The 26,116-nt window shown below is 38.8% G+C and overlaps 1 protein-coding gene across 2 annotated transcripts in view; it reads right to left on the bottom strand.

Moving 5' to 3' along the window:
* LOC122991993 (ephrin type-A receptor 6-like) overlaps nucleotides 1-25,848 on the bottom strand; it is a 191,665-nt gene extending 165,817 nt beyond the window's left edge. For both annotated transcript variants that reach the window (XM_044365502.1, XM_044365503.1), the window contains exons 1-2: nucleotides 25,199-25,848; nucleotides 12,197-12,261 (exon numbers count right to left, since the gene is read on the bottom strand). In XM_044365502.1, coding sequence (XP_044221437.1) covers nucleotides 12,197-12,261; nucleotides 25,199-25,277 — 144 coding nt within the window. In that variant the 5' untranslated portion in view covers nucleotides 25,278-25,848. The remainder of the gene's footprint in view (nucleotides 1-12,196; nucleotides 12,262-25,198) is intronic.
* Between the last annotated feature and the right edge of the window lie 268 nt (nucleotides 25,849-26,116).

Here is a 26,116-nt window from a genome sequence, read left to right as displayed (position 1 = left end):
TGCCATTATATACCAATACCTTACATTGAAGGTCGGGCATGACCAAGACATATGGTTGTGTTTACTGTGTGTAAACATATGTTTACTGCTTTCCAGTGTGCTGGAGATGCCTAGGATGTGGATCTATAGGGAAATGTATTCAAGTGATGAGTGAGACCAAGCACAATTAATTACTGGATTGAAGCGCCTCAGTCTTGTCTCCCTGTAATTTTCACTAAGATTAAAACTATTCCCAGGCAACTATGATAATAACACATACGTAAGTGTGCCCACAGCAAGAAATTAACACTCCCGCATTGCTAATGAACTTTTACACTACCCATATACTCACATATTGACCATTAGTCTATGTGTGTTGATTAAAATGACAAATTTACTTAGCTAGGAAGTGTTATAAAGAAGAGGAGTGTTGTAAACTTTTATGTTGTACTTGATGCTAGCTGTAGGTGTACTTAAAACAACTAAGTCTCACAACTTTGAGTTACTGCTGCAGAAAGGTGCAGAACAACTTTCCAGTTTCCTTTTCTATCTTTTGGCACTGACTTCTTTCCATTCTCAACAATAGATTTTATTGTATTTTTTTAAATGGCAGATGCTCTCACCCAAAATATTTGACAGCGAGTAAAAATGTAGGGGGATATAGTGTCAAGCTCAAGGACACTTTAACATCACTGTTGTTGAGATTATGCAGAAAGCCACAGTGTCCTGTGTTGTAATTCTGGCAGACCACCACGGTGTACTTGTGGTTAACCCTCATCCTCTACACAACCACTCACTTTCCTCTCGTTACAAGAGTTGTTTACTGGCTTTTGATAAAAACTCATCCATAAATATACACCTCATTTCCACTTCACCTTCAATTTCATATCATATGACCAGCTATCCTGGCAAACTCATCATCAGGTAATCATGCTGGAGCAGTTACTGCATATGAAATTATTTTAAGATGTGCACTGGACAGGAGTGAGTGAAGGCTGTTTATATCTGGAACCAGAACTAGTGTGGCTCTGAGAGGCAGCTACATGGTGTGCTGCTGTATCAGCCTGATACCAGGCTGTGTCTAATATGGTTGGGATTGACTTATTCTTGCTGGCTCCCAGGTAGTGAAGGGGATTTAAACTATTTTACCTCCCCAGATCTTCACACCTTCCCTCAGGCCCTCTCACCTCGATGCCTTAAATATTAATGGTAAATTGGAGGATAGTGGATGAGTGAAGAGGGGAGAGGGCTGACAGCTTAATCATGGAGGCAGCGGCCCCCCTCTCTCCTCTTCCTCAACGCTGTGGGCGGCTGTCACCAGGACCTACATGATGTAATCACCTCCATAACCCTGATATGGGGCACTGTGGGCCTTGCAGGGAGAGATAGAGACACAGGGAAGGGAGGGGGGGTGGGACCTTAGGGATCCTCCTGCAGAGGATCATTTAAAGTCAAACCCCACATAGAGTAAGTGTGAAGTGTGGGAGGGCAAATGTGGGAGAAACTGCAAAGCTTTGTGGGGCAGGGCGTGTCCCCACTACACTTTAAGCAAAAAGTACTGCTACTGCTCTCAAACACTTAAACACTACCTAAACAGAGAGTGATAACTACTAGCTCACTATTTCTAATATCTCCCTTTCGATGTTCTTGTTACTGTTTTTCAGAAATGTATTATCTGTAGATCACAACTCAATTATCTTGTTTTTTTTTTTTCAACCGGTATAGCACTTTCTCATTATAATCTTTAATACTATTACATTGTTGTGAGATATTGTGCTCTTGAGACATTTTAGCGAAACTAGGGTAATTATTTTAGCTTGGAGTGATGCTGTGATGATCAAGATCAACCCTACTAATACTAATGTGCTTTCTGTGGCTTTATTTGCACTGTGCTTGCTCACAACTGCACGTCTTAGCTATGTATGCCATATGTTATTTTCAGGACAAGTCAGAAATGTCATTATTTAACATGTATGTGGGACTATACATGTTCAAGGATACATAAAAAAAACACAATTCAAAGTTGCGCACAGAAAACATATGTACAGCATCTTTTTTTACCACCTGCCACAACAGTGTCAGCAATTGCAAAGATGTCTTTTCTTGAAGAACTTAAGTTGTTCATTTTTATCTATTTTTTTTTTAAATATAATAAATACATATAATAATAAATAACATCTAATTTTACAAATGCTTCAGGCTATTTCATTACAGATCGAAAAGGTCAAATACTATTTAAAACTCATCAATAAACTGTAGGCTACAACAAACAAACAACAAAGTAATTAACACATTTAAATAATTTAATTATTGTAGAGGAAGAACTTTAAGTGAAAGTAAAACACAAATTCTTAATAATGATGTTTTAGTTACACTAATGGGAATAAAGAAATGGAGTGCTTGCTGTTTATTAATTTTACAACTGTTTTCTTTTATTACAGATCAAAAAGTTCAAATGCATTTTAAATTCATCGGTAAAGTGTGAGCTACAACAAACAAACAACAAAAATAATTAACACATTTAAATAATTTAATTATTGTAGAAGAAGAAAACAAATTTTGGATAATAACATTTTGTTTTATACTGGGAATAAAGAAAGGGAGCGCTCTCTCTCTCTCTCTCTCTCTCTCTCACACACACACACACACACACACACGCACACACACACACACACATACCAGCTTATTTGGAAAATTTCCAGATAAGAATAGAATAGATCCTTTTACAGCCAACATCATCAAAAATATGCGTGCGCATCTTGGCATTGGAGTTGTTGTTTTGCCCCTGCCATCCAGACGTGTTAGCAAGCTCTAAACACTGAATCAAAACTGTTACCAGCATCAAAATGTCTGGGTTTTGCGTGCACGTTGTCAAAATCAATATTCCAACAGCAGACTCAAGTTATACTGAATTCTGACAGGATCATGACCGTTTCAGAGCAACCGGCGGCATCTATGGCTGCAAGCTATTAAATGTGTTGACTATCACTGGACTAAGGACACAATCAAAAATGCTCATGTTTGTAGCGCCCATTTTATATCAACTGAAGTTATCTATCTACTCTTTGATTTTACTGGAAAGCCTTGTTTACATAAAAAAATGTCTGTAAGATGTAGATTAATAATCTAATGCAGCTAAAGTTTGATAACCAGCGTTAGCTGGTGTTAGATTTGGCTAGTAAACAATGAGGAGTGTGATTTATTTGCAGGTGAGGTGTCAGTGGACTCGTATAGTCCTGATTCTGTTTGTATACACAAAACAAAGCCAGAAACCCACAGCAAAGATGGATCGGTATGAATAATTAGTCCTGCCCCCTGTTAGTCGTTTTTAAATGTGTTTTCTCTCTTGCATTTCCATGATATTCAATATGCTTTGGTGTTTACAGCTACTGGCTTTGAGATACTGATAAGTGTAATTGTATATTACTTTTTTTTTTTTACTTTAGGTACCCGAGGAGAAGGAGGAGAGATGACATGGTTAACACCCCACCAAATCAACCTGCTCCTTCTGAAACTCTAGAATGAGAATGCAACATGGATCATTGTCCTGGTATGAATATATTTCATCTTACAATTAACTGATTTATTGTGAACTTGTGCCTGCCTTGGTTGCTGCATATGCTATCTGTTCACTTTTCTATATTAAAGCTGAAGAGGATATCCCAGTCCCAAGGAGAGAATATGATCATCTTAACCTGAGACACACTCAACTTAAGGATGAATGTGTCAACCTGCAGCAGGAGTTTGACACACTGCGGGCTGAAAATGAAAAGCTAAAGGAGGAGCAGCAAAACTCTATGCTTTCCTTCACCACTGTTAGGTGCAACATTGGACAGCAGATTTTTCTCACAGGACTTACCTCTGTGATCTTTGAATGGCTGCCTACAAAAATAACAGGCAGCGTAGAAAGAATTAGCTAAAAACTTACTCTAGAGGACCGTCTATTGGTTGTGTTGATGAAATTAAGTCTGGGCCTAAGTCATACTGACTTAGCATATAGATTTAAGGTATCAAACAGCACTCTATCAAATATTTGTCAGAGCTGGATACCAGCTATGGCCCTGGTCCTCAAGCCCCTCACTAAATGGCCAAGTAAGGGAGCCATACTTAAGAAATCCTCAACCAGAACTTTAAAAGATGCTGGCACATAGTAGATTGCACAGACATTTTCATAGCTAAACCCAGCAATCTGAGGGGTCAGGGCCCAGACATGGTCAAATTATAAACACAACAAGACCATGAAATATTTGATCAGCATCACTCCAGCTAGGGAAATTTCATTTCTGTCACGTGGGTGGGGTGGAAAGGTTTCAGACAAACAGATCATTAAAGTGTTGGGTTTCTTAGGACTTTTGGAGCCTAAGGATGAGATTTTAGCAGATAGGGGATTTTTAATCAGAGACGAGCTTGCAGTTTATGGTGCCATCCTTCGTATCCCTCATTTCACAAAAGGGAAAAAGCAACTCTCTGCACAGGAAGTGGACTCATCTAGACAACTTTCTCGTGTTAGGATCCATGTGGAACGAGTCGCTGGTTGATGGAAGAACTTTGCAAACAGTTATTCCAGTGTCACAGGTTAACATACTAGATGATGTTGTGACTGTGTGTGGTGCCCTAACAAACCTCTGTAAGAATGTTGTTCCCTAAGTCAAAGTTCCCAAATGAGTGAATTCTATGAATTATTTATTGAGTCATTTAACAAACAACATTGCATTGTGAATTGTCAAAACATGTACCATTGTTTCTGGATTTTCCCCCCTAAATGATTCAAATGAGGTAAAACATGTTCTTGCTAGGCAATATTTCATTGTATTCATGTAGGAATTATAATAGAGTGAATTACATTTTTAAAACATGTACAAATTAGGACTTCATGGGTGATAATAAACCTCCCAACATTAGCTGTCCCTGATGTGTATAATGGTCCTTTTTTATCTCAAAGTACAACAATTCAGAGTGCAATATCACTTTTGTTTATAGTGATGTTATTAACAAAGAGTTTCATCCCAAAATTAGATATGTACCATTGGAGAAATGTGACTCTTTGAACAAAAATTATATAGGTGCCATTAAAGTAAATCATATTATGGAGATACTGTAGATACTGCATCTTAAGCCTTTTGCCCACATTTTTTAACGTATACTGCCCCCAGAAGAAATCTGTCATAGAAATATTTCTTGATAATTTTAAGTAGCAAAATATCTCTAATGGATACATATATAGGTTTATGGAATGAAACTTTAAATGTCTTGTTGCAGTGAAGTGTATCTACATACAGACAGCAGTCAATACCAAGAAACACAATATAAAATGTAAGGAAAAAGTTACTGATGAATTCATTAGTTTTCCAACATTGTCAATAAAGGCATTCATGCCTCTTCTCTGACTTTCTCTACATAACCGTGTTGCTGGCTTCCTTTTGATCTGTACACAGCTGTGATGAAAGTGGTTGTTGCATTTGACACAGTTGATCATTTTGCCAAAATCTGGCCTTTCACAGTACTGGCAGGCCTTCTGTGTCTCCAAGGCAGGGTTGTATCTTCTTGTCAGTAGTTCAGGCAACAGACTCAAGATAAAGAAATCTTGTGCTTTTGGCAAAGCCTCCTGCAGAAACTCTTGATTTCTCAGGATATGTTGCACAGTGAAGTCCTCCTTCGTCCACAACACAAAGTCACAGTAGCTAACATCACACACAAACATGTGGAGTTGAATTTGATAGTAGTATGGGTGTGAATGCTTCAATATGAGTGACTTGTCCAGACAAAACTGCTTGTCTTCTGTAGTTCCCTGAAGGCTATCACGGTACTTGTAGGGACACTTTATCTTTACATCCCTTTGCTACAGCCGGTACATCTTGCTATCCCATCTGGCAATGATCCAAGGTGTGGCTCGGAAAGCCGCACCACTAAGCCACAGGTTGTGACCCTGAAATCTTGATGGCTTTGGGTCATAAATGCAATGTAGGCTTGTCTTGCCATCTCCTCCATATTTTCACCCCAGAGCACAGATAGGACATTTAACTATTCTCCAGACTTGTCAGCACTGCAGCACGTGGGACCACAACCTGCAGTTCCCGAATGTCATCATCTGTCAACTCTGATGACAGAGCAACAACAAGACACAATTATTGTGCTGCATAATATTCACATTTTAAGAATCTTGACTGAATTCTTACTAAAATCATTAAGCAGAGCTTAAAAAAGGCACGTACACAATAGATAACAGACAAACCTGTTTCCAGAATCAGTAATCCGAAGGCAAATGCACAAAACATCATATGATACTGACATTAATCAAACTGTGTCTAAAGGCCTTTATGATTTTCATTTCTGCATTACCAAGAAACGCCGTCTTTCTCAGTCTACATTATGGTGTTAAAAGACTAAGGGGAAATCTTCAAAATCATCAAAATTAATTAAATGCACTATGGCAAAAGGAAACTTATATAGGCTCTGTCAGCTATTACATGCCTCTGGGTGTGACACTGTTCTTCCTAGCACTTTGAAGCTGCTGGAAGCTGCCTGCCTAACCTCTTTGGTTTGTGGAAGCTGATTTCCCTCAATGCAGCTGGCTTGACTTCTTTCCTGCTTATGTCTTTCCACATGCACACTCCAGAAGTAATTGCTGCTTTCTCTGTCTCTGCCTTCCTATCCTCACACAGAGCTCATCTTTGAATAATATTGCAGTTGAATGACTGCAGCATGACCCAAGCCTGAAAGGTCAAAAAGACATAATAAAACTTACTGGCTAATCCAATATATATGTTTTAATATTATGACTTGACTTGGGGTTTGAAATTAACACTTGCTCTCAGCCAAATTTTGACTAAGTCTGTAAATTGTACAAGACATTTTAGCATGTATAGAACCTAAGCTCAATCAGGTTTTGACTGCAAATAAAAAATATCTGAAACCACTTGCCACTGTGTGTAGTTCACGAAAAAGTTAGTTTTTTGCCCTGGTTATGACTAAGTTACAGGGCCAAGGCACATATGATTTTTGATATGTTAAGGAAAGTCGTAAGTGAAATTTTAAATTACAGTAAAACAGAAGGAGAATTCAAGTTTGCATAACAACAATATCATGAAGCTCTGAACTATGCTAGCTAGTAAGCCAACAATACAAAATTATACTTACCCTGCCATGCAGGTACAATTTGCTGATTGGAACAAATGCCCCAAAAGTCATGGTCCCATGGGAGGTAATTAACAGCCAAGAAAATGTACCGTTTGCTATGAGAACACATCTGGGGTGGATTGTCAATGGACCTCTTGGACATCATGATTGCACAGACACATTCAACAGCCATTCAACAGTCCAATGCAATAAAATCTCAACTTCCAAGGTAGAACAGCTCTTGATCAGTCAGTAAAACCAAGAATTCAGTAAGAAAGCATCTCAGGACAAACCTGAGATGTCGATGGAAGACAGGATATTCATGAAATATACAAATGGTGGTGTAACACTGAACGATGGACACTATAATCTGGATTTGCCTTTCAGAAGAAATGACTTTATCATGCCATAACTGCTCAGTTGAAGAACAACGCCTCCAACAAATTTGAAAGAAATCTACTTTCAGAGCAGCTGGAAAAGACAAATGGCAGAGTTTGGTACATTCCACACCATGGAGTGTATCACCCCAGGAAGCAAACCTTAAGAGTAGTCTTCGATTGCAGTGAATCCTATGAAGGAAGGTCACTAAACTCTGAGCTGCTACAAGGTCCTGATTTGACAAACAGCTTGGTTGGAGTCCTTCTAAGATTCAGACAGGGGCTGTAATGGCAGATATTCACTCACTGTTCCACCAAGTGAGGGTGTCAGCAAAAGATAGACTTTCTAAGATTTCTGTGGTGGCCTAATGGTGATGTCAAAGTCCAGTTGAACACTGCATGCTTGTTTACCTATTTGGAGCAGCATCTTCACCCAGTTGTGCAAACTTTGAATTGAAAAGAACAGCAGAGGACAACAAAGCTCACTTTCACCCAGAGGTAATAGACACCATTGAGAACAGCTTCTATGTCAATGATTGTCTAAAGTCCATGGCCTCAGAACAGGATACTCTTCAACATATTAAAGACCTGTCAACTGCCTGTCACATGGGAGGATTTCACCTCACAAAGTGGGTGAGTAACAGCAGCACTGTCCTCTCTGCTATTCCTGAGGAAGACAAAGCCAAAGAAGTAAAAATGTTGGATCTGGACAAGGGTGAACTGCCTATGGAGAGGGTACTGGGACTACAGTGGAGTATTGAGAATGATGCATTCATGTTTAACATCACAGTGAAACAAAGACCACTCACTTGAAGAGGAATGCTGTCTGTGGTGAACTCAGTGTACAATCCACTTGGATTTTTAGTCCCACTCACTCTTCCTGTGAAGACTATGCTCTAAGGGTGTGCCCGGATACAAATACATTATTCAGCAAAGCACAAATAGTGTTTTTTTTCCTGAATATTTGTTTCATACAAATATTTTAAAAATGATTTGTTTTCAGGAAGAAAAAAAAAAACCCATGTCAAATTCTGTGTGCAGGTCGGTTACATTGCTACCTCAGTCTCTCTCCTCTGCTCAGCCTTTCCGTCTATCAGCAAGTCTCAATGAGAGGAGTCACATCCACCTGCTACATGACACACATTTCCTAATTTGGACATCACTTCCGGAGTTGGGGGTGTTCCCCAGAGATAAAGTTAAACTACTGACATGCACGAAGTGCTTACAAGGGACTCTCCGTAACCTGTTGTTCCCCTTCTCTTTTCCACAAAGTTAGGTTGTAAAAAATAGGCAATAAATGAAAAGTGCAAAGCAAGAATCGCCTTTGAAGTTTCTCCCTACATGTTACATGGTGTGCTGTCTCTGTTTTATGGGTTTGTAAATAGGTAGAGGTCTGTCTGCAATGAGGTGATGAGTAAAGTTCTAGCTCAGTGGTCAGCGCAGTCATTTATGATCTGGGAGACTCCAGTCCAAGACCTGGTGTGAGGACCTCCTTCGTAAGGTAGTTTATTCATGAACATTTATTGTAACACTTTCATTTTCTAAAATTAAAAGCATAATAAAAACAAAAACAGGATTTTTAAGCCTCTCTCCACTTTTATTCGAATACAAATACAAACAATTTTGCTGCCTCAACAAATATAGACACAAATACTGAGCTATCTGCACATCCCTACTATGCTCTAAGAGTTGTGTAAACAGAATAATGGAGGGGATGAGATAATTCTACAAGCAACATCTCAAAAATCGACAGCTGACTGATTTCTGTGTGCCTCACTGCATCAAGCCAAAGGCCTTTAGAACCAATGAGCATCAATTTGCATCACTTTTCAGACTCCAGTGAGCATGGATATCGCACTGTGAGCTACCTGTGGATGAAGAACAATAGAAGTGAAATTTCGGTTTCATTTATGATGGGACAAGTAAGACTGGCTCCCTTGAAGCAGATCAAAATCCCCAGGATGGAGCTGACAACTGCAGTATTGTCAGTAAGAGTAAACAAAATGCTTAAGTCAGAGCTACAACTGGAATTTGAGGATTCAGTCTTTTGGATGAATAGTCAGACGTTACTGAGATACACCTCCAATCAACACACACAGTTCCACACCTCTGTCACCAGTCGCATAGCTGTGACCCAGGAGAACACCGATGTGTCACAATGGAGGTTTGTAGACACAAAGTCAAACCCAGTTAAAAAGAAATCTGAAAATGAATGGCCAGCTAACCCCACTGATTTCTAGTTCAACCCGGTGGATGACCAAGACGTCAAAAGAGAAGTTGTCGCATATGGAACCAATGTCCCAGACAAACAAAACCCAACAGACCAGCTGCTGTCACACTTCTCAGACTGGCTGAGACGCAAGAGGGCAGTGGCATGGTACTTGAAGTTCAGAGATGTTCTGAGGATATTTACAAGAAAAAGAAACGGAACTTAATGAAATCGCTGTGAACACACGTCACCAAAGCAAAGAAGTTCCTTCAAATATGCAAGTATTCAAATCCACATTGAGTGGTCAGAACATCACTGTAGACAACATGGAAAAGGCTGAGAAAGTCATCATTGGGATTAGCCAGAGTCAAACATTTTTTGAAGAATTGGTAAATAATGTCATCATGCATACTAAGAGTTGGTGGATGACACAACTGCATCTCGAGGATCTCAAATGCTAGGAAGAGTAATGGAAACCATTCCAGAAACAAAAGGCCTAGTTCGTTCACTGAAGACCAAGACCAAAACCAGTGTTCTTGAATGACCCATCACAAAGGTCTGTCTGCTGCTTGAAGACTCCTGTCTCCAGTAGTACATTTTCAGTTAAATATTTTTACAATTTTATGTTGATACATTATATGAATGATATGGTAGGAAGAATTTTTAATGTAAATCATCAGCTCCATCCATCATTTTTTAGTAATTATATTTTGTTATATACGCCATACAATTGGGGGCCAGTGTGTAGAGGACGATTCTCATTTTCTTGCCAGTGTGTTTTTTGCCACCCTCCACAGGCTTGGAGGAGAGGGGATAAAGGCCTGGCCAAGAGAGGGCCTGGTGTTGTTGATTGGAAGCTCACAGCTTTTAACGTCTGGTCTTTGTTGCTTCTGCCTTCTGTTTGATTTTGTGTATACTACAAAGTATTAAAGATACATTTATTTTATTTCTTATAAACCTAGAATCTGGGATAAAGCTGTTTTGAGTTCAACTTTAAATTCATTTTTAGACATTCCTTACTTCCTTTTCTTTTTTATTTGTTGCTGCTCAAAGCCAGTCAGTATTAATCTACAGAAGTACTCTCAATCAGCCACCACAAGAAGGGACAAAAGGTCTCTACACAGCCTGTTCACACTGTAACCATGGATGCACTACACAGCAATCAACTAAGATAATTTTAAATAAAACACAACACAAGCACTGTCATGACAGACCATAACTGATAAGGTGTGACAAATATCAAAATTGCAGCCACAAGCAGACACCTCATAAAGTAAAGCACTTCAGACTTGACATTTTGAAAGACAATAAAAAAAAGGTTAAAAGCCCCAGACATTTTCGTGACAATAAACAACACCAGGGTTACCAATCCGTCGATGACCGAATGGAAAATGATGAGTTGAACATGGACAAACAAGGACTCAACACAGTCAGAGTGGCATAGACTCTTTGGATAGCTTCTGCCTCTTTCCTGTAATCAGTCTCCACCTTGAATTGGATTGTGCCATAGTTAACAATAGTTATCCGGTCCTATGAAAAGAGGACCGGATAAACAAAGAGGTGGAGGTTATCCAATGCTGCCTTTGTTGCTTACTGTATATAACAAGAAGAAATTTCCAATCACTCCTTTAGGTATCCTGACAGCACAGAGAAGGACACGTTTGTGATGTAACACAGTTTTGATCTGATGACGTTACAATTTGTTGTCAGCACATCTATATTTCATCATGCTAATGCCTTTAGTTTGGAACTTGCTGCTTTTCCAAAGTTCTGATTTTCAGTCAGACAAGATATTGCTGTGGAGCTGGAGGCACTTACTGCCACAACAAAATGGCAATACCCCTTTTGGGGTAGGTGACTGACAGAAATACAGAGTAAGGTAAAGTACATGCAGTCATTGTTTCTCTAGTACCTTGGATCTAACTGGAGGTGAAATGAAGACTAAGCACACTTCTTTAACTCATGCTCTCCTGAAGATGAAGAAGTTTAGGGATGGCAGATGGAAAAAATTACTTGTGTTTTGGAGTTGGACTTCATTATGGGTATCAAGATGGTAGTCTTGTCATCTCAACAATTCATAATTCATATGCAGAAAATGCAGTCAAAACATTTATATTAAATGTTGCAATTACAGAAGCTTTGTAAGCTTGGCCTAGACTGATTGCTAGTCTTTGCTTTACTTTGGCTATTTAAAGAGTCAGTGAAATATTTATGTGGCTGTATAGTGACATAAACAGGACAGGAATTGACAGTGGAAGATTGAACACCTTTAGGGAAGTCTCCTCAGAGATCCTGGCTCATTATCTGTCTCCAAGTTACATTATTTCCCATGTGGACAGAGGGGGCTGAACAAAAACAAAGATGTGAATATGAAACAGTTCCTTGCTACCCGTTCTGACCTGTTACCATCAATATAATTGATCTTGTTGATGTAGCAATGGCCATGCATTTTGAACAAGACACACTGGACAGTAAGACCGAAGGCAATAATTGGAAGCAGAGTTGCCGTCCTTACCCCGTTTATAGGATATGTCTTCCATCCGAGCTCTCCAAGCACAGACGTCGTATCCAGCAGCACAACTGAAATGAGAAAAAGATGAGTGGGGAAAATACAATCATTAGCAATCTGTCAACACACAAAAAGTCCTATTTTCACACTGGAAATTGAAATATCAGTCATAAACATGTTCATTTAGACATTTTTTATATTAACAGAAATGAGTTTCTTGGATGAATATTTATGAGTGTGGCGGCATATACAATGGGAGCAACATTTTCGGCACATGCGACACAATGTGAGGACTGATAGATTGCAGTCAGATTGCTGTCAACAATCCATTCCCTGCCCCTGCCATCCCTTTCTCCCATCCACAGCTTTACTTCAATCCCACTCGCAACAATATGCTCTTCTTCTGCTTGTGACTGAGACTGTTCATGAGATATAATCAATGACAGATCTGTCATCATCGCTTATGCCATGAAAATATGTGTATTCAAAATCCCTTGGGGTATTAATGTATGGAAATTATAGCTTTGGTATTGTATTTTCCCAGAGTTTAGTATACAGTGATATTAATCTTGGTACAGCATAATAATATTATTGTCAGTTGACTCTAACCTTCCAGGTAGTGTTAAAAAACAATGCAATTTTACCCAGGAAAGTATTGCCATCCTTGACAATATTTTGTCTTGTTCTCAAGGACAGTAGATTTAATAATTCAGGAGGAAAGTGACTCTCCCAGGAACAAGTGATTTATAGTGAAAAGGAGAAGGTATTCCTGAATTTACCCTCAGTGTGATGCCAGCATAACACCACTAAATTTAAAATAAATAATTTGTTTTTACCTACACTTGTGGCAACATTGCGAAATAGGCAGTAGACACAGTTGCATTTTCATAGTCCATAAATATTAAATGGAGCCCATCCAGTCACCTTGTAATATGCCAAATTCATAGTATGTCTGACAATACAGTTATATCCTAATTATGTGTGGATGCAATGCATGTAGGTATAAGAAAACAATTGATGTTCTGTATTTGTATTCAGGAGCAGTTATAACTTGCAGAAAAACAGCAACACTAGACTCAAGAGGCTTGTTTAAAGCCACACAGTTCACTCACAAACTATGAGTCATTGTTGAATCTGATGATAAGGAGCAGAGGATTTCGTCTTTAAACTTGTCCTTGAGCAGCCATTGACTTACATCTTAAATGTTACACTGTGAATCCCACATGCTAAATAGTGACACTGATTTCTGACAAATCACATAGTATTTTCTCCTTGAATAATGACGTTTCAAGTGTCAGTCAATCACGAATGTCCACTCGGAGCTCTGTAAGTGGTCCTTCGGGGGCTCATTATGTCATCACAAATCTCTATTAGTGATAATATTTCCTGAATAAATCTCCATTAACATCCTCATTGCTCTGGGATAGTTATTACAACTGACTGTACATCAAATGAGGTAGTTTTGTGCTGTGATATTATAAATAACAGTGTCAAGGCAAAAGAAAAGTGATATTTAATTCTCTGTTAATGTACTCTGACAAGATCAAGACAAGCAGAAAGGAATTGGAAATACCGCCTCACAGTTGTATGCCTCTGTCAACCAGTCAAGTTGCAGTTTACATCCATGTCTGTCCAGACTGATATGAAGACTTTGAAGGAATTAAATAAAATCACCATAGTTTCAAGGTGGGCAAAATTACTGTCATCAATTCAGTATCTGACCAAATATGAAATATGGTCACAATCTCCCCTTCTGTTCCTTACATATGACATTGAATAATGGCCAGAAAAGTGTTTTTGCAGAACATTGTGATATCACAGTGAAGTTGACCTTTGACCATTTATATATAGAATGTCGTCACTTCATCATTTTATTCTATTAGACATAGACATTTGTGTGACACTTTGTCATAATTAGCGTTATGAATTCTTGAGTTATGGCCAAAAATGTATCTTGTGAGGCCACAGTGGCCTTGACCTTTGACCACCAAAATCTAATCAGTTCATCCTTGAGTCCAAGTGGATGTTTTTGCCAAATTTGAAGAAATTCCCTCAAGGCGTTCCTGAAATATAGCCTGAAAACATAATGCCTTCGGCCACGGCTGTTGCCAGCACGGAGGCATAAAAAGGGACATTTTCGAATCTGTCAGTTTCCTAGTTTTGAGCCAGTACACTTATGATGGAATCTGGCTGACAAAGATTGTCCAAGCATCTGCTCACTGAGGTTTTCATTGTGTTTGCTTGTATGTGTTTGTCATACACAACTAAATGCTCCTCTACTTCCCCTCATCTCCCAGACAGCTGGTATAGGGCGCACTGTAGTGACACTGTGTAACACCTGTTTTTGGATCAAGCCACACGGGTCTAGCACAACATCTAAGAGTTAAGAAAAACATCCAGAATACAGGACCCCACTGTTGTCAGAATCAACAAATGTAACATTGTCGAAAAATACAAGTTAAGGCTCACAATGTCGGTGGAGCTGTACAGCAGACAAATGTATCCAATAACTATAACAAAGGAAGAAAAAAGAAAAATTTTCTGTTACTTTGTGTCTCTGAATATCTCTGTATGGGTGTGGTGATGTGTGGCATAAGAGATAAATAAAATAATAACTGCTGAGCGATGTACAAAATATTAAAGTCAGAACTGTAATACAACCTGTATATATATTAACTGGCAGACAATGAAATTATCTTAGGACCGAACTGCAACTGTCATATCTCTAGTACATGCTTTTAATTTTTAAATCACATTTAAAGGAATAGTTTGACATTTTGGGAAATACCCCAATTTCCTTTACCACTCTTATATCTGTAAGGTATTAAGCTATTCCCAGCGGTTAGTTAGCTTTAGCTTAGCAAAGACTGGAAATTGAGCACAGCTACTCTGCTCTGCTTGGAACTAAAATCTGAAGACTCTACTCCAGTCTTTATGTTAAGCTAAGCAAATTGCTAAACTTAGATGCTGCTGTTAGAGTATATTTATTGTGCAGACATGACAGTGTTACCTGTTTAATTTAATTTAAATTAAAGTCCCCTCCATTCATAAATGTGTTTCACTTTTTGTTCTTTCATTTGGATGTTTGAGCTTCACTGTGCAGAATGACGTATGTGAAGAGTTTGATGCTAGAAGGCTGTTTCACATTCACCTGCTGAAAATGGAAAGTTTCTCTGCAGTCACCTTAAATCTGAGTTTAAGGCATTTGCTTACGAGCATGATTTGTGACATCACAATTAGTTTGGAGCCCATTGTGGTCCAGTGTGCAACTTACACAAGTGTGATGTGGAAACTTGAAAACCTCCAGTACACATACACTGAGAACTGACTTCTCAGTGAAGGAGGAGACATTTTGTGTCCAGCACTTAAACTTTTAAATATTCATAGATTCTGCATTTTTCAATGAGGGAGAAGGAGGAGATGTAATTTTAGAGATTTTTAAATAGATAATTGAACTTTTTGCAGAAAAAAATCCCACATCCCACATAAATTATTATTCAGAGTATTTTTATATGTTTAAAACTGTCTGGAGGGGTTCTTTAACTGACTAAAATGTCAAACTATTGTTTTTAATGATGTTTTCATATTTTAACAATATTAGTTATTATTAGTTTTAATTACTCCACTAAAAAAACTGTCTGGTGAGCTGCTGTGGTCATGTGGGAACTCCTGTGCCAGAGAATGTACGCTAAAACATAACATCTACGTATGCTTCCTGAAACCTGGATTGCAAGTGAGGTTTCAAGGTAACATTATTGAAATGTCATCTGTAAAAATCCATGTACTGTACATGACTGACAGCTGGAGAGCAGTAAAAGCAGTTTCCCTGAGCTGAGAGGGAGAACACAGAGAAAGAGACAGACATACTGTGTATCAAGAAAAAAAAAGAGAAGAAAGAAGAAAACATGTTCATGTATTTGACAGTTTACTAGTTTTCTAGTTGTAACACTTGTTTGACAAATATGCATTTTGAGTAATGTCAGTATTTCCTGATCAGGTTTCTGTTCTTGTTATATTATGTTATATTATGTTATAAGGATGTGTTTGCCCAAGAATTACTTTCAGACAACCAGGGACACAAAAATGCACTGAATTGCTGTGAACTTGCACTTTTCTAACCCCATCAAACAGTATGAGCAGAATAAAATATTTTCATTCTTTGATTTCTGATGAGAAAGTTTGAATTGCGGTGCTCTTCTCTTTGTCTGACCATAGTGGTAATCATGGTTCTTCATCATCATGCTTCCTACCCAGTTAGTTTCTTTATTCCAGAAAAAATGAACCCCTCTATTCAAAATGTGTTTTGCTTATTGTTAATGCACTTAGATGTTTGAGCTTCACCGTGCAGAATGATGTGTATGTGCGGAGTTTGATACTGGAAGGCTGTTTTCATATTCATCTGCTGAAAGGGTAAATTTATCTGCCAATATATGAGATGATTTGAACAATATTTGCATATGTATAGATTTTAGATTTTTCAGCAAAGGAGAAAGCGAGATGTTCATGAGTACATTTCATTTCTAACTAGGTAATTGAACATTTTTGTGGAAAAAATATTAGACACATATTATTATAAAAAAAAGTATTTTTATATTACTTAAAACATCAATATCATATTTCATAATAAAGACCTGGTACTGATCATGCAAACATAAAATGCAAAGCATTTAATGTTACATTGATGTGTTATATCTATATGTCTGAGATAGTGGAGAAGAGGAGAAAATGAACACTGATCTATATGAAAATGATGCTGAATTCTATTGATTGAGCATCCTGTCCAACACAGCTAAGGAAGGCGTCATGCTGATCCTTTCATGCTTCAAATCCTGTCCTCTCTGCTCTACTAGCTTAGTTTAATATTTTCTCCATGTTGGCTTTTTTTTTGGATCAGGTCCAGTGTCTCTGTGTCTTTTTCTGCCCACAAATGCCGGGTCTGTGCCATGTCAATGCCACAGGCGGACTGGAGGACTAGCTGGCAAAGCCAATGGTTTTAATGGACAACATTAGGCTACAGTGGGCAGGTAAGCAGCACAGTCCCTGGTGGATGGCCCAATTACTGAGAGCTGGCTGGGTAACTCAAGTACTGCAGCGAGCAGTTTCACACTTCACTTTTCCATAAATAAAGAACAGCTGATGTAAATTAGGAGGCAGTGTGGAAAGGTATCCAGCAGAGAACATTGCACTGTTGAGTCACAACCTTGTGTTTCGAACTTTATAAGAGCTAAGAAAAATAGCCTGATCTTGATGGGGAGGTTTTATGAAGTGTTTACTTGTATAAGCCATTGCAAAACTTGTTAGATGTATCATACTGTATATCACAATGTGACACTACATAGGTTGTATTTGATTTGTGCAAAAGACAAAACATCCTTGAAATGAAACACCACTGGTGTGCTCATACTGTGTTTGGGTCAAACTGTGTAAATATAGCACCAATACAACACTGGGTTAACTTTACCCAGTAGCAATCTGTTATTTTGACCCAGTGTTACACACAAGCTTTAAATGTTAAATGGACTGCACTTATATAATGCCTTTCTAGTCTTCCGACCACTCAAAGCGCTTTTACACTACAAGCCACATTCACCCATTCACACACACACTCACACACCGATGGCGGCAAGCTACCACACAGGGTGCTGGTGCAGCCTTCGGGAGCAATTTGGGGTTCAGTATCTTGCCCAAGGACACTTCGACATGTGGACTGGAGGAGCCAGAAATTGAACCAATCTTCTGATTAGTGGACAAGCCGCTCAACCTCCTGAGCCACAGCCACCCCAGCTAAAAACTGTCTCAAATTCATTGTTTCTGGTGCAAAATGATGTGCATGACTTAAAAAAAAAAACAAAAAAAAAAACTAAAACTGGGTCAAAACAACCCCTTCTCTTGAGTGGCTTTCTAGTTAACTTTAACCCAGTACTGTGTTGGTGCTATATTGACCCAAACAGGGTAAAAATTTAACCTAGTGATTTATATTCTATTAACTATCTATTCATTTGAAAAACCTACATTTTTATATTACAAAATGTAGGTAGAGTGTTTCCAGACAACAACAATAGTGTGTGTGTGTGTGTGTGTGGGTGTGTGTGTGTAATTGACTGTGCTTTTGCTTGTGTCTGTGTATTCTAGTTTGGGTATATGAACACTCAATGGCGTATACTAAAACTGCCTCGATGTACATATCCATACATTCTCTCTCTCTCTCTTTCTCTCTCTATCCCTCCATAGAATTATCTTTCAGGACGGCACCCACAGACTGCCTGAAGCAGAGGGTCCTTCGGGACTTCCACTGGTTAGATATAAATAGAACATGAGCTGGCCAACTCATAAATATATGGAGCTCCAGTAGAATGATGACTTCTTCTGTCTGGCCTACAGCCCTCGCAGGCTACACAAACACCCCAAAATAACTACAAGCTTAACAACAGACCCAAAGGCAGTCTCATCCAGCGTTATTTCATGTAAATTTGCATTGAGAGCAGTTTGAGGAGTATTCAGACAACAGTGATACTGGCTGTCTACAGGCAACACATCCTCAGAATGAAATGACCACATAGGTTGATTGTACCTGCACTCCAGTATGACCCATAAGAGCATAATATGCCACTTTCAGAAAATGTTACAAATCAGTGTTAAAAAGTAATTATGTTTTATGGTGTAGCAATGCTGTGGTTAAGGTCTGGTTAGATTTAAGCACAAAAATCACTTGGTTAGGGTTAGGGAAAGATCATGGTTTGGGTTAAAATGATCACTTTACATGTGGTTAGTACTTCCTTAAAGTTATGCAACCTTCATTGTCGTGGCAACAGTGAATACCACCCGACTCGCATTTGAAGCAATCAGTGGTCTCCTGCAGCTAAGTCCACATTCTGCCACTTTTTGACATCTAACTATCAATCCATTCACCCAACCCAGCTCCTCCTAAGAGGGAAGTAACCTTATACTGACGTCATCCTAACTGCATCACTTCCCCCTAGATGTTGTCTGTCACTTAAACGTAACTATAGGTCATTTTTGCCGGCCTGAATTTTAAACCTACTGTATACCGTTGTTTTCATGTGAGAAAAGGCTGCTACAGGTGTGTACGTTGCTGCTTCTTTTAATCAAACTAGCATGAAAGTTGGTTTTGGTTATGGTGGTAATAGGTCTACATACAATAGAACTACCTTGAATAAAAGATCCACCTGATTTGTTAAGATATAAAAAGTGGAATAAATTAAGAACCTAGCATGGCTCTTAAAACATTTGTCATCATGACTGATTTGGTTTATGATATGGATTTTTATTTTGCCATAAAGGTTCGGTGTGGATATATTTGGGTACGGTGAAACAAATGGTGTAAATATTTTGAACGAAGTTGCTTATAGCAACACAAGGGTTTCTGCTGTGGTGGAAGATTGATGAAACATTTTGGTATGCAATAGAACTGTTTTTCTAAGGCCGTTGTGGTTCAAAAAGCAAAGCAAGCCTGATTTCCAAACAAAAACAAAACCTTTTTAATTTGAAAGCTCCCTGCATACCCATTCTGGTAAATAGCAAGTCTTGTTAAAAGACAAACAACAGCATTTGAGAAATGAACACAGACTTGTGAAAATTGATTTCAGTCAGTATTTCAGTGCGGATTGCACATTGTCATTTAGTGGTGTAAACAAAGTGCTGGGCTCTCACCAGATGAGGGGATGATATGCTGTGAAATGGAAAACTATCCATAGCAGAGGCAACCTGACAGGCATGACAAGGTTTTCAACACATCTCCACACTTCACTAAGATCAAACATTCAACAACGTAATAGGAGCAAAGCAAATCTTCGAATGTGGTTGATTAGATCGGATACAGACTGTAAGTGTTTTTAAATGAGAGCTTAGTGAAGGGAATTCATGGCAATAAGATGTGATTCAGTGTTGAATGGGTAATTAAACACTGGGTCAGGTACTGCTGCTGTTGCTGCACTGTTGAGTATAAGCATGCTATAGTACTGGCCGCACCTCAATCAGTAATACCACAACAGGTGTTTTCCATCCGTTATCAAATGCAAAACACATGTCACTGCAGTGTTGGTGCCTGAGGAAAGTAACTGGCTGGCCATTATGTTTTTATATTATGATTTTATACAATTATTCTCAATTGGAAAGTGGCCCATATTCAAACAATTAACCTGCTTTGTCATTGTGCATGCGGTGAAAATAGAGTTTGAGGCTAGATATTGTGTAAACTGTTTGGTCATATGGTCAGTATTCACCGGGTTTTACCAGCCTACTGTCTGTTTAACTTGTGACCATCAGTGTGGATACTCAAGCAAAGCATTTGTTGGTGACATCATTTAATTTACATAATGTAAAAAAAAAGGACCAGACGAATATATACTGGGTTGAACATATGATAATATAATTAACAATTACTTTTTTAAATTTAATTTAATTGATAATTAATTGTTTGTGTTTTCAACAGTTGCCATCACCACAACAACCACAACACATTCAGCTGAAAGTCACCACTTAACACGGGCACTGGTTACACTGAAAACACTGGCTAGTATGCTAACCTTGACCCTGTATTTATTATTGTAGCCATGATGACGAAGGTTGTCCAACTTTAAAGAAGTAGTAACTTCCACTCACACCACATGTTTATTTAACCTTAATAAAGTGACCATTTTAACCCAAACCATGATCTTTCCCTAAACCCTACAAGTGATTTTTGTGCCTAAACCTAACCAGAACTTAACCACACCATTTTTCACAGTGATTTGTAACAGTTTTGGAAAGCACAGACAAATAATGTTTTCCTGCCGATTCCTGCATAGCCCCTGATTAGAAAATGCTCCTGTGTGTCGTTCTGGAGTACATGGTCAAATGACGTATTTGGTCATTTAATTGGAGGACTTGCTGGTTTTCCAAAACTGTAAATGTCATTGGTGTTGCATTCGAATACTTATCTTCAACAAGTTCGATAGATAGATAGAATGATGGTATGATGGTAGAATATCAGTCTGATATCTTACTGGTGAACAATTGAAGTCTTACAAATTAAAGGGCTAAATACATTGTACATGGTCCATGCACTCCAGAACGACATATACAAGCATTTTCTGATCTGACACCCCCTATCAAGAGTAATCACTGGGATGACATCGTTTGCTTGTGCTTTCAAAAGCCATTAAAAATTGTCAGTAAAAAAATAAATAGATAATATGATGTGACAATGATATATTTAGGTTTGGTAATTTTCAGACACAACAACAACTTCATAGTTTTAGGGAAACATTGTGATTTGGGTTAAAATTACTAAATGGTTAAGATAAGGGTTAAGGTCAATCGTCATCATGTTAACAATAACAACCAAATGATTAGGGCTAGGAAATGATCATGGTCATGTTTTAAAAAAAACAATGGAGTCTGCAGTTTTGTTGACCAACCCATCCATACCAACCTCCTCCCTACATGAACTTTGCCGCTCTATAATAACATCACCCGATTTCCTCTTTTGCTGCAGTCTTATTTACTACCACTGTTAGAGGTCCTCTGTCACTTGAATATAAATATATGCTGTTTTAGTGCACTTATCTAAACAACTGACCACGTCTTTTCTCTTGGGAGGACCGTCTCCAACCATAATTTAAGTAAGTATATGCTATTTGCAGTATTTGTAGTGGCTAAAAATGCAAAACCACCAGCACAAAAGCGAAATAATACTAAGGATATTGTATCTTTGCATGGTGATTTATGACTTTGATAGGAGTTATTGTCTCAAGAGTAGTGAAGGAAGTTTACTTGGTGGCCTTAAAGCTCAGATACATCTCCACAGTCATCTTGATACTGAATTCCTATGAGGAAGCCAAGTTTTTACAAAATTAACTTCAGCCTAAAGTAATGTCAGTCTTTCTAGGTAGATGACCTTTGTGGAAAGACCTTTTAATTCCTATAGCAGCATGTGCACCACTTAACAGTAATACAATAGACACTTTCAAATGGATGAAATTACATTTTATAGGACTAATATCGCTATATATGTACAACAATGTACATATATGAAAAAAATAGAAGAAAACGCATCTGCAGTGTTAAGAATTATATTGAATAGTTTATTTTATGGAGTAGTGGTTTCAAAATAAGCCTGAAAGCATGCATAGTAAAACTGAGTGTGAATACACACAAAGCTCTTGCTCCTGCATAATAAGTATTCACATGCACACAATGGCTTGCAAGTCAAAGGTGCAGAGTTAACATTTTTGTGGCTGCTCTGGATCGGCTGATTGATTGATTTTCCTTGACAGCACACTGCTGGTGAATATCTCCTCCATCTAAAGCAGTGATAGTGATCTTGGGACTCTGCGGATGGTGTTGGAGAGAGCAAAAGTTGTTTTGATGTTGAATTCATGTCTAGATCCTTTTGAGTCTGGCAATCTCTAAGTGCAGTCCCAACAGTTTTTCTGCGTTTCTGAATGTGTGTTTCTGAATGACTTCAAACTTTCAAACATCCAGCGATGTCTCAGTGAGATGCATTTGACCAACAAAAAAACATTCACATGTTGTGCTTTCATTTGACTCATTCATTTCCTTAGGATGGATTGCCTCTCTGATTTGTCTCGCCTGAATCTCTCTGTCAGGAAAAACAATCTGAACAATGTCAGAAGTGGGGAACAAAGACATCATCTTCCAATTTTCTTGGTTTAAGCAATCTTCTGTTTAGGAAAATTCTACAAGGGCTCAAGAAATCAGGTTAGTAAATGAGATTTGTGAATTTTCATTATCATGAATATTGGTACTGCTGGCTTCACAAGAGAGGAAAATGGAAAAAAATGAATAAAAATTAAGGGAAGAGATATATTGATGGGGAAAACAAGCTTGTTCAAAGTTGGCAGTGAGTGAGGAGAGCTTTATTATTTGTCTGCAACCCCAGTCGGGTTGATGTGACGGATTGTCTGATATGTAGCTGTGAGAGGAGACAGACAGGCGAGAAGCAAAAGGTGATTGGTTTTTATTGTTCCTCTAACAGATAAAAACTATCCTAACTTTGTCTGTGAAATCCCCAATTATTGGAGTTCTGTTTGTCTTTGTTCGAAAGCATCAAACAACACTAAACCACCTCTGTGTAGTGGTGTTAGGCTTTGTCCTTAGCCTACATACATACAGTGTACTGTTGCAATAATATTTCTTGTCATGGTCTGTGGATGGCTGTAGAAAGGTCACCGCTCCAAGTGATACAGACACCTGCATTCATGCCGCTGCTCGAGTTAGAGTCTCAATTCATGCAACCCCAACATAGAATTGTCACGAAAAACCAAGTGTGTGAAGCCACTGAGTCTGACGTTAATTTGGTACAGTAATAATGAAATCAATACAGTGAGAAAGTGGCATCAAGTGGCAAGGTGTGAAACTTTTATGGCACACCTCATAATAATGAGACATTTTTCTTCGTTATCTGAGTTATTATCAGATGTCCACACTGAACTGCACCTCTCTGTGAAAGATAACCGCCGCAATTGTGCTGCTGAGGTCCCAGACCAGTCAATATGAAAGACTAAAGTACAATAGCGAGCAGACATCAGTTCAATCATTCAATCTGTGGCGGAGAAAAACACAGAGTGAGGCTGTTATGTAGCAGCTGTCTAGGAGAACAGGGAGTAGCATCGCTCTTATTGAACTGAGAGAACAATAAAATATAACCTGGAGGGGGGGCAGATCTTGCTGTGTCCCCGCACAATCAATAAGACTATTTTAAACCTCCCTGATGCTGCAGCTGTGTGTGTCTCTCTCTCTCTGCGTATGTGTGTGTGTGTGTGTGTGTGTGTGGAGCCAGGAGGAACACACACACACACACACAAATCGTGTGACCACACTCTTGCACAATCCCAGACACACACGCGAGACATGTGGACCGCACACTTTTGCAAAAGTAGCACACATGTAGGCGTGTTGTCCTGTGCACATGTCCACATGCACACACACACACACACACACACACAGTACACACAATGTACCTCTGCCCCCACATACAGACACACAGGCACACAGCAAACAACACGTGTGGTCATGTGCATTTAAGCACTTACACAACATAAAGTGCACACACAAGTATATTTAGACACACTCACTCTCGCTAAATAAATTCATCTTTGGCAGCTCAGACCCTTTTTTCTGTATGTGGCAAAAGTTCTACTGCAACCCATCCAGCATAAAACAGACTTGTAAACCTACACACACTCAGACACTCTCAAAGAGATACACACACACATCCTCACTCTGTCACCCACTTAATGATTTAATCTTGTTGCTCCCTCTGTCTACTGTGTGTTTGTGTCTGTGTGTAATGTAGAATGTGTGATTAAAGCAGCCTTAGGGTTGTCACTCCCGCAGCCGATTTCCATAAAAAGTGTTTTACATTTTATTATCGTTTTCAGTGTTTGGATGTCAACTGAGAGCTGGGGCTATACACTTTAAATCAGTCCGAATTAAGTCATGGAGCATTTTAGGTGCAAACAGAATGCCTAATTTAAAATTATTAAGAGGATGTAATGACAGGAAAATAATTTTAGTAACAGGAATATACAGCTATATATTTGTTATCTAAGTAGAGTTTTGTTAATGTCTGACACTATATTCTGCATCACATTTGATTTCTCTTTACTAATAAAACAAAGAAGACTGATGTAGACAAAGGCAAAAAAAAAACTGTCATCTAACATTTCAAACTTCTCCGTTTTGGCGCACTAAACGCATGAATGTCGGTGGCGCAGGGCATTTTCTCAATGATGTTTCGCTCCAAATGTCTGAAAGTTATCACATTTTTTGGAGTTAAGGATTTTGGTGCGGTCGTGTTACTTTATTGACTCTTACAGTAACTGAAGTGGAGCTTTTATCCTAAATAGTGTCCATAGTGAAAATGTTTAAAAGCACAAGGGAAGAAGTGGAAAAGCATTACAATAGGAAACTAATTATCAGTATTTAGGCTATACAAACTCAGGTTCCTGAGGAGCGGATTATAACAGTATGCATTTGTCTCACCTTGGTTGCAGTGGCTGAAGCGAGTGAGGACAATTCCAAGAAAGAGTGAAACGAGCAAAAATCTGTTTCCAAAACTCATGTCTGCTGCAACATCTATCACCGACTTTATCTGAGCCGAGAGGTAACGTGGTCAGAGAAAAGCGCGGCTGGATCCTCCACAAGCACCGATCCACTGGTTCTGGTCCTTACGTTTGGCCCCGGTTGGAAAGATCTACCGGGTGACGGAACAAGACGAGATCCATCCCTTGGTGGCACCGGTGGCGATGGTGCGGAAGGGTCGAAATTTGGATGAAATTAAATATCTAAAGTAGAATTAAAATTTCAGACAAGATGAAAAACACTAAGCTCCCACAAACTTTAAAGATTTCCCATGGACTTCAGTCTCGGTTGTTGCATTATTTCAAAGATATATACTAAAATCTCCTTATCAATCTAGTGCGTCTCCGTTGCACACGGAGTCGTGACAGACTTTAAAAATCCTGTTGTTGGCACAGCAATGTGCCGCGGACTGCCAGTTCCCTGTCTCCAGCCCGGACCGCTGCAGCAGCGAGATGGAGGAGGTGAATAGAGGAATGATTGGGATGCAGCGGAGGAGCAGATGAAGCGGCGGCTACTGTGGGAGACTGTGCGCATCTGTGCAGGATGCTCGGCACTAGAGGGGGTTAGCTGACAAGGCAATGGCATGTGTGTGTGTGCGTGTGTGTGTGTGTGTGTGTTTGTGTGTGCGTGTGTGTATGTGTGTTTTATCTATTGGTTCAAGTGCAGAGCTTCCCAAAAATTTTCAATGAAGACTTCTAAATGGTAAAATAGCCGTGCGTCCCTATTTGACATGGTTTTGACCCATGAACCCATTTGAGAGTACATTCTGTTGCCTTGTATTATGTAATACAGAGGTTTTAAAAGATTAAGTTTACCATC

This window comes from Thunnus albacares, chromosome 11, assembly GCF_914725855.1.
Source record: "Thunnus albacares chromosome 11, fThuAlb1.1, whole genome shotgun sequence".
Classification (NCBI taxonomy): Eukaryota; Metazoa; Chordata; class Actinopteri; order Scombriformes; family Scombridae; genus Thunnus; species Thunnus albacares.
The sequence above is the reverse complement of the archived record's forward strand: the minus strand, read 5'-3'. Positions and strand labels throughout refer to the sequence as shown.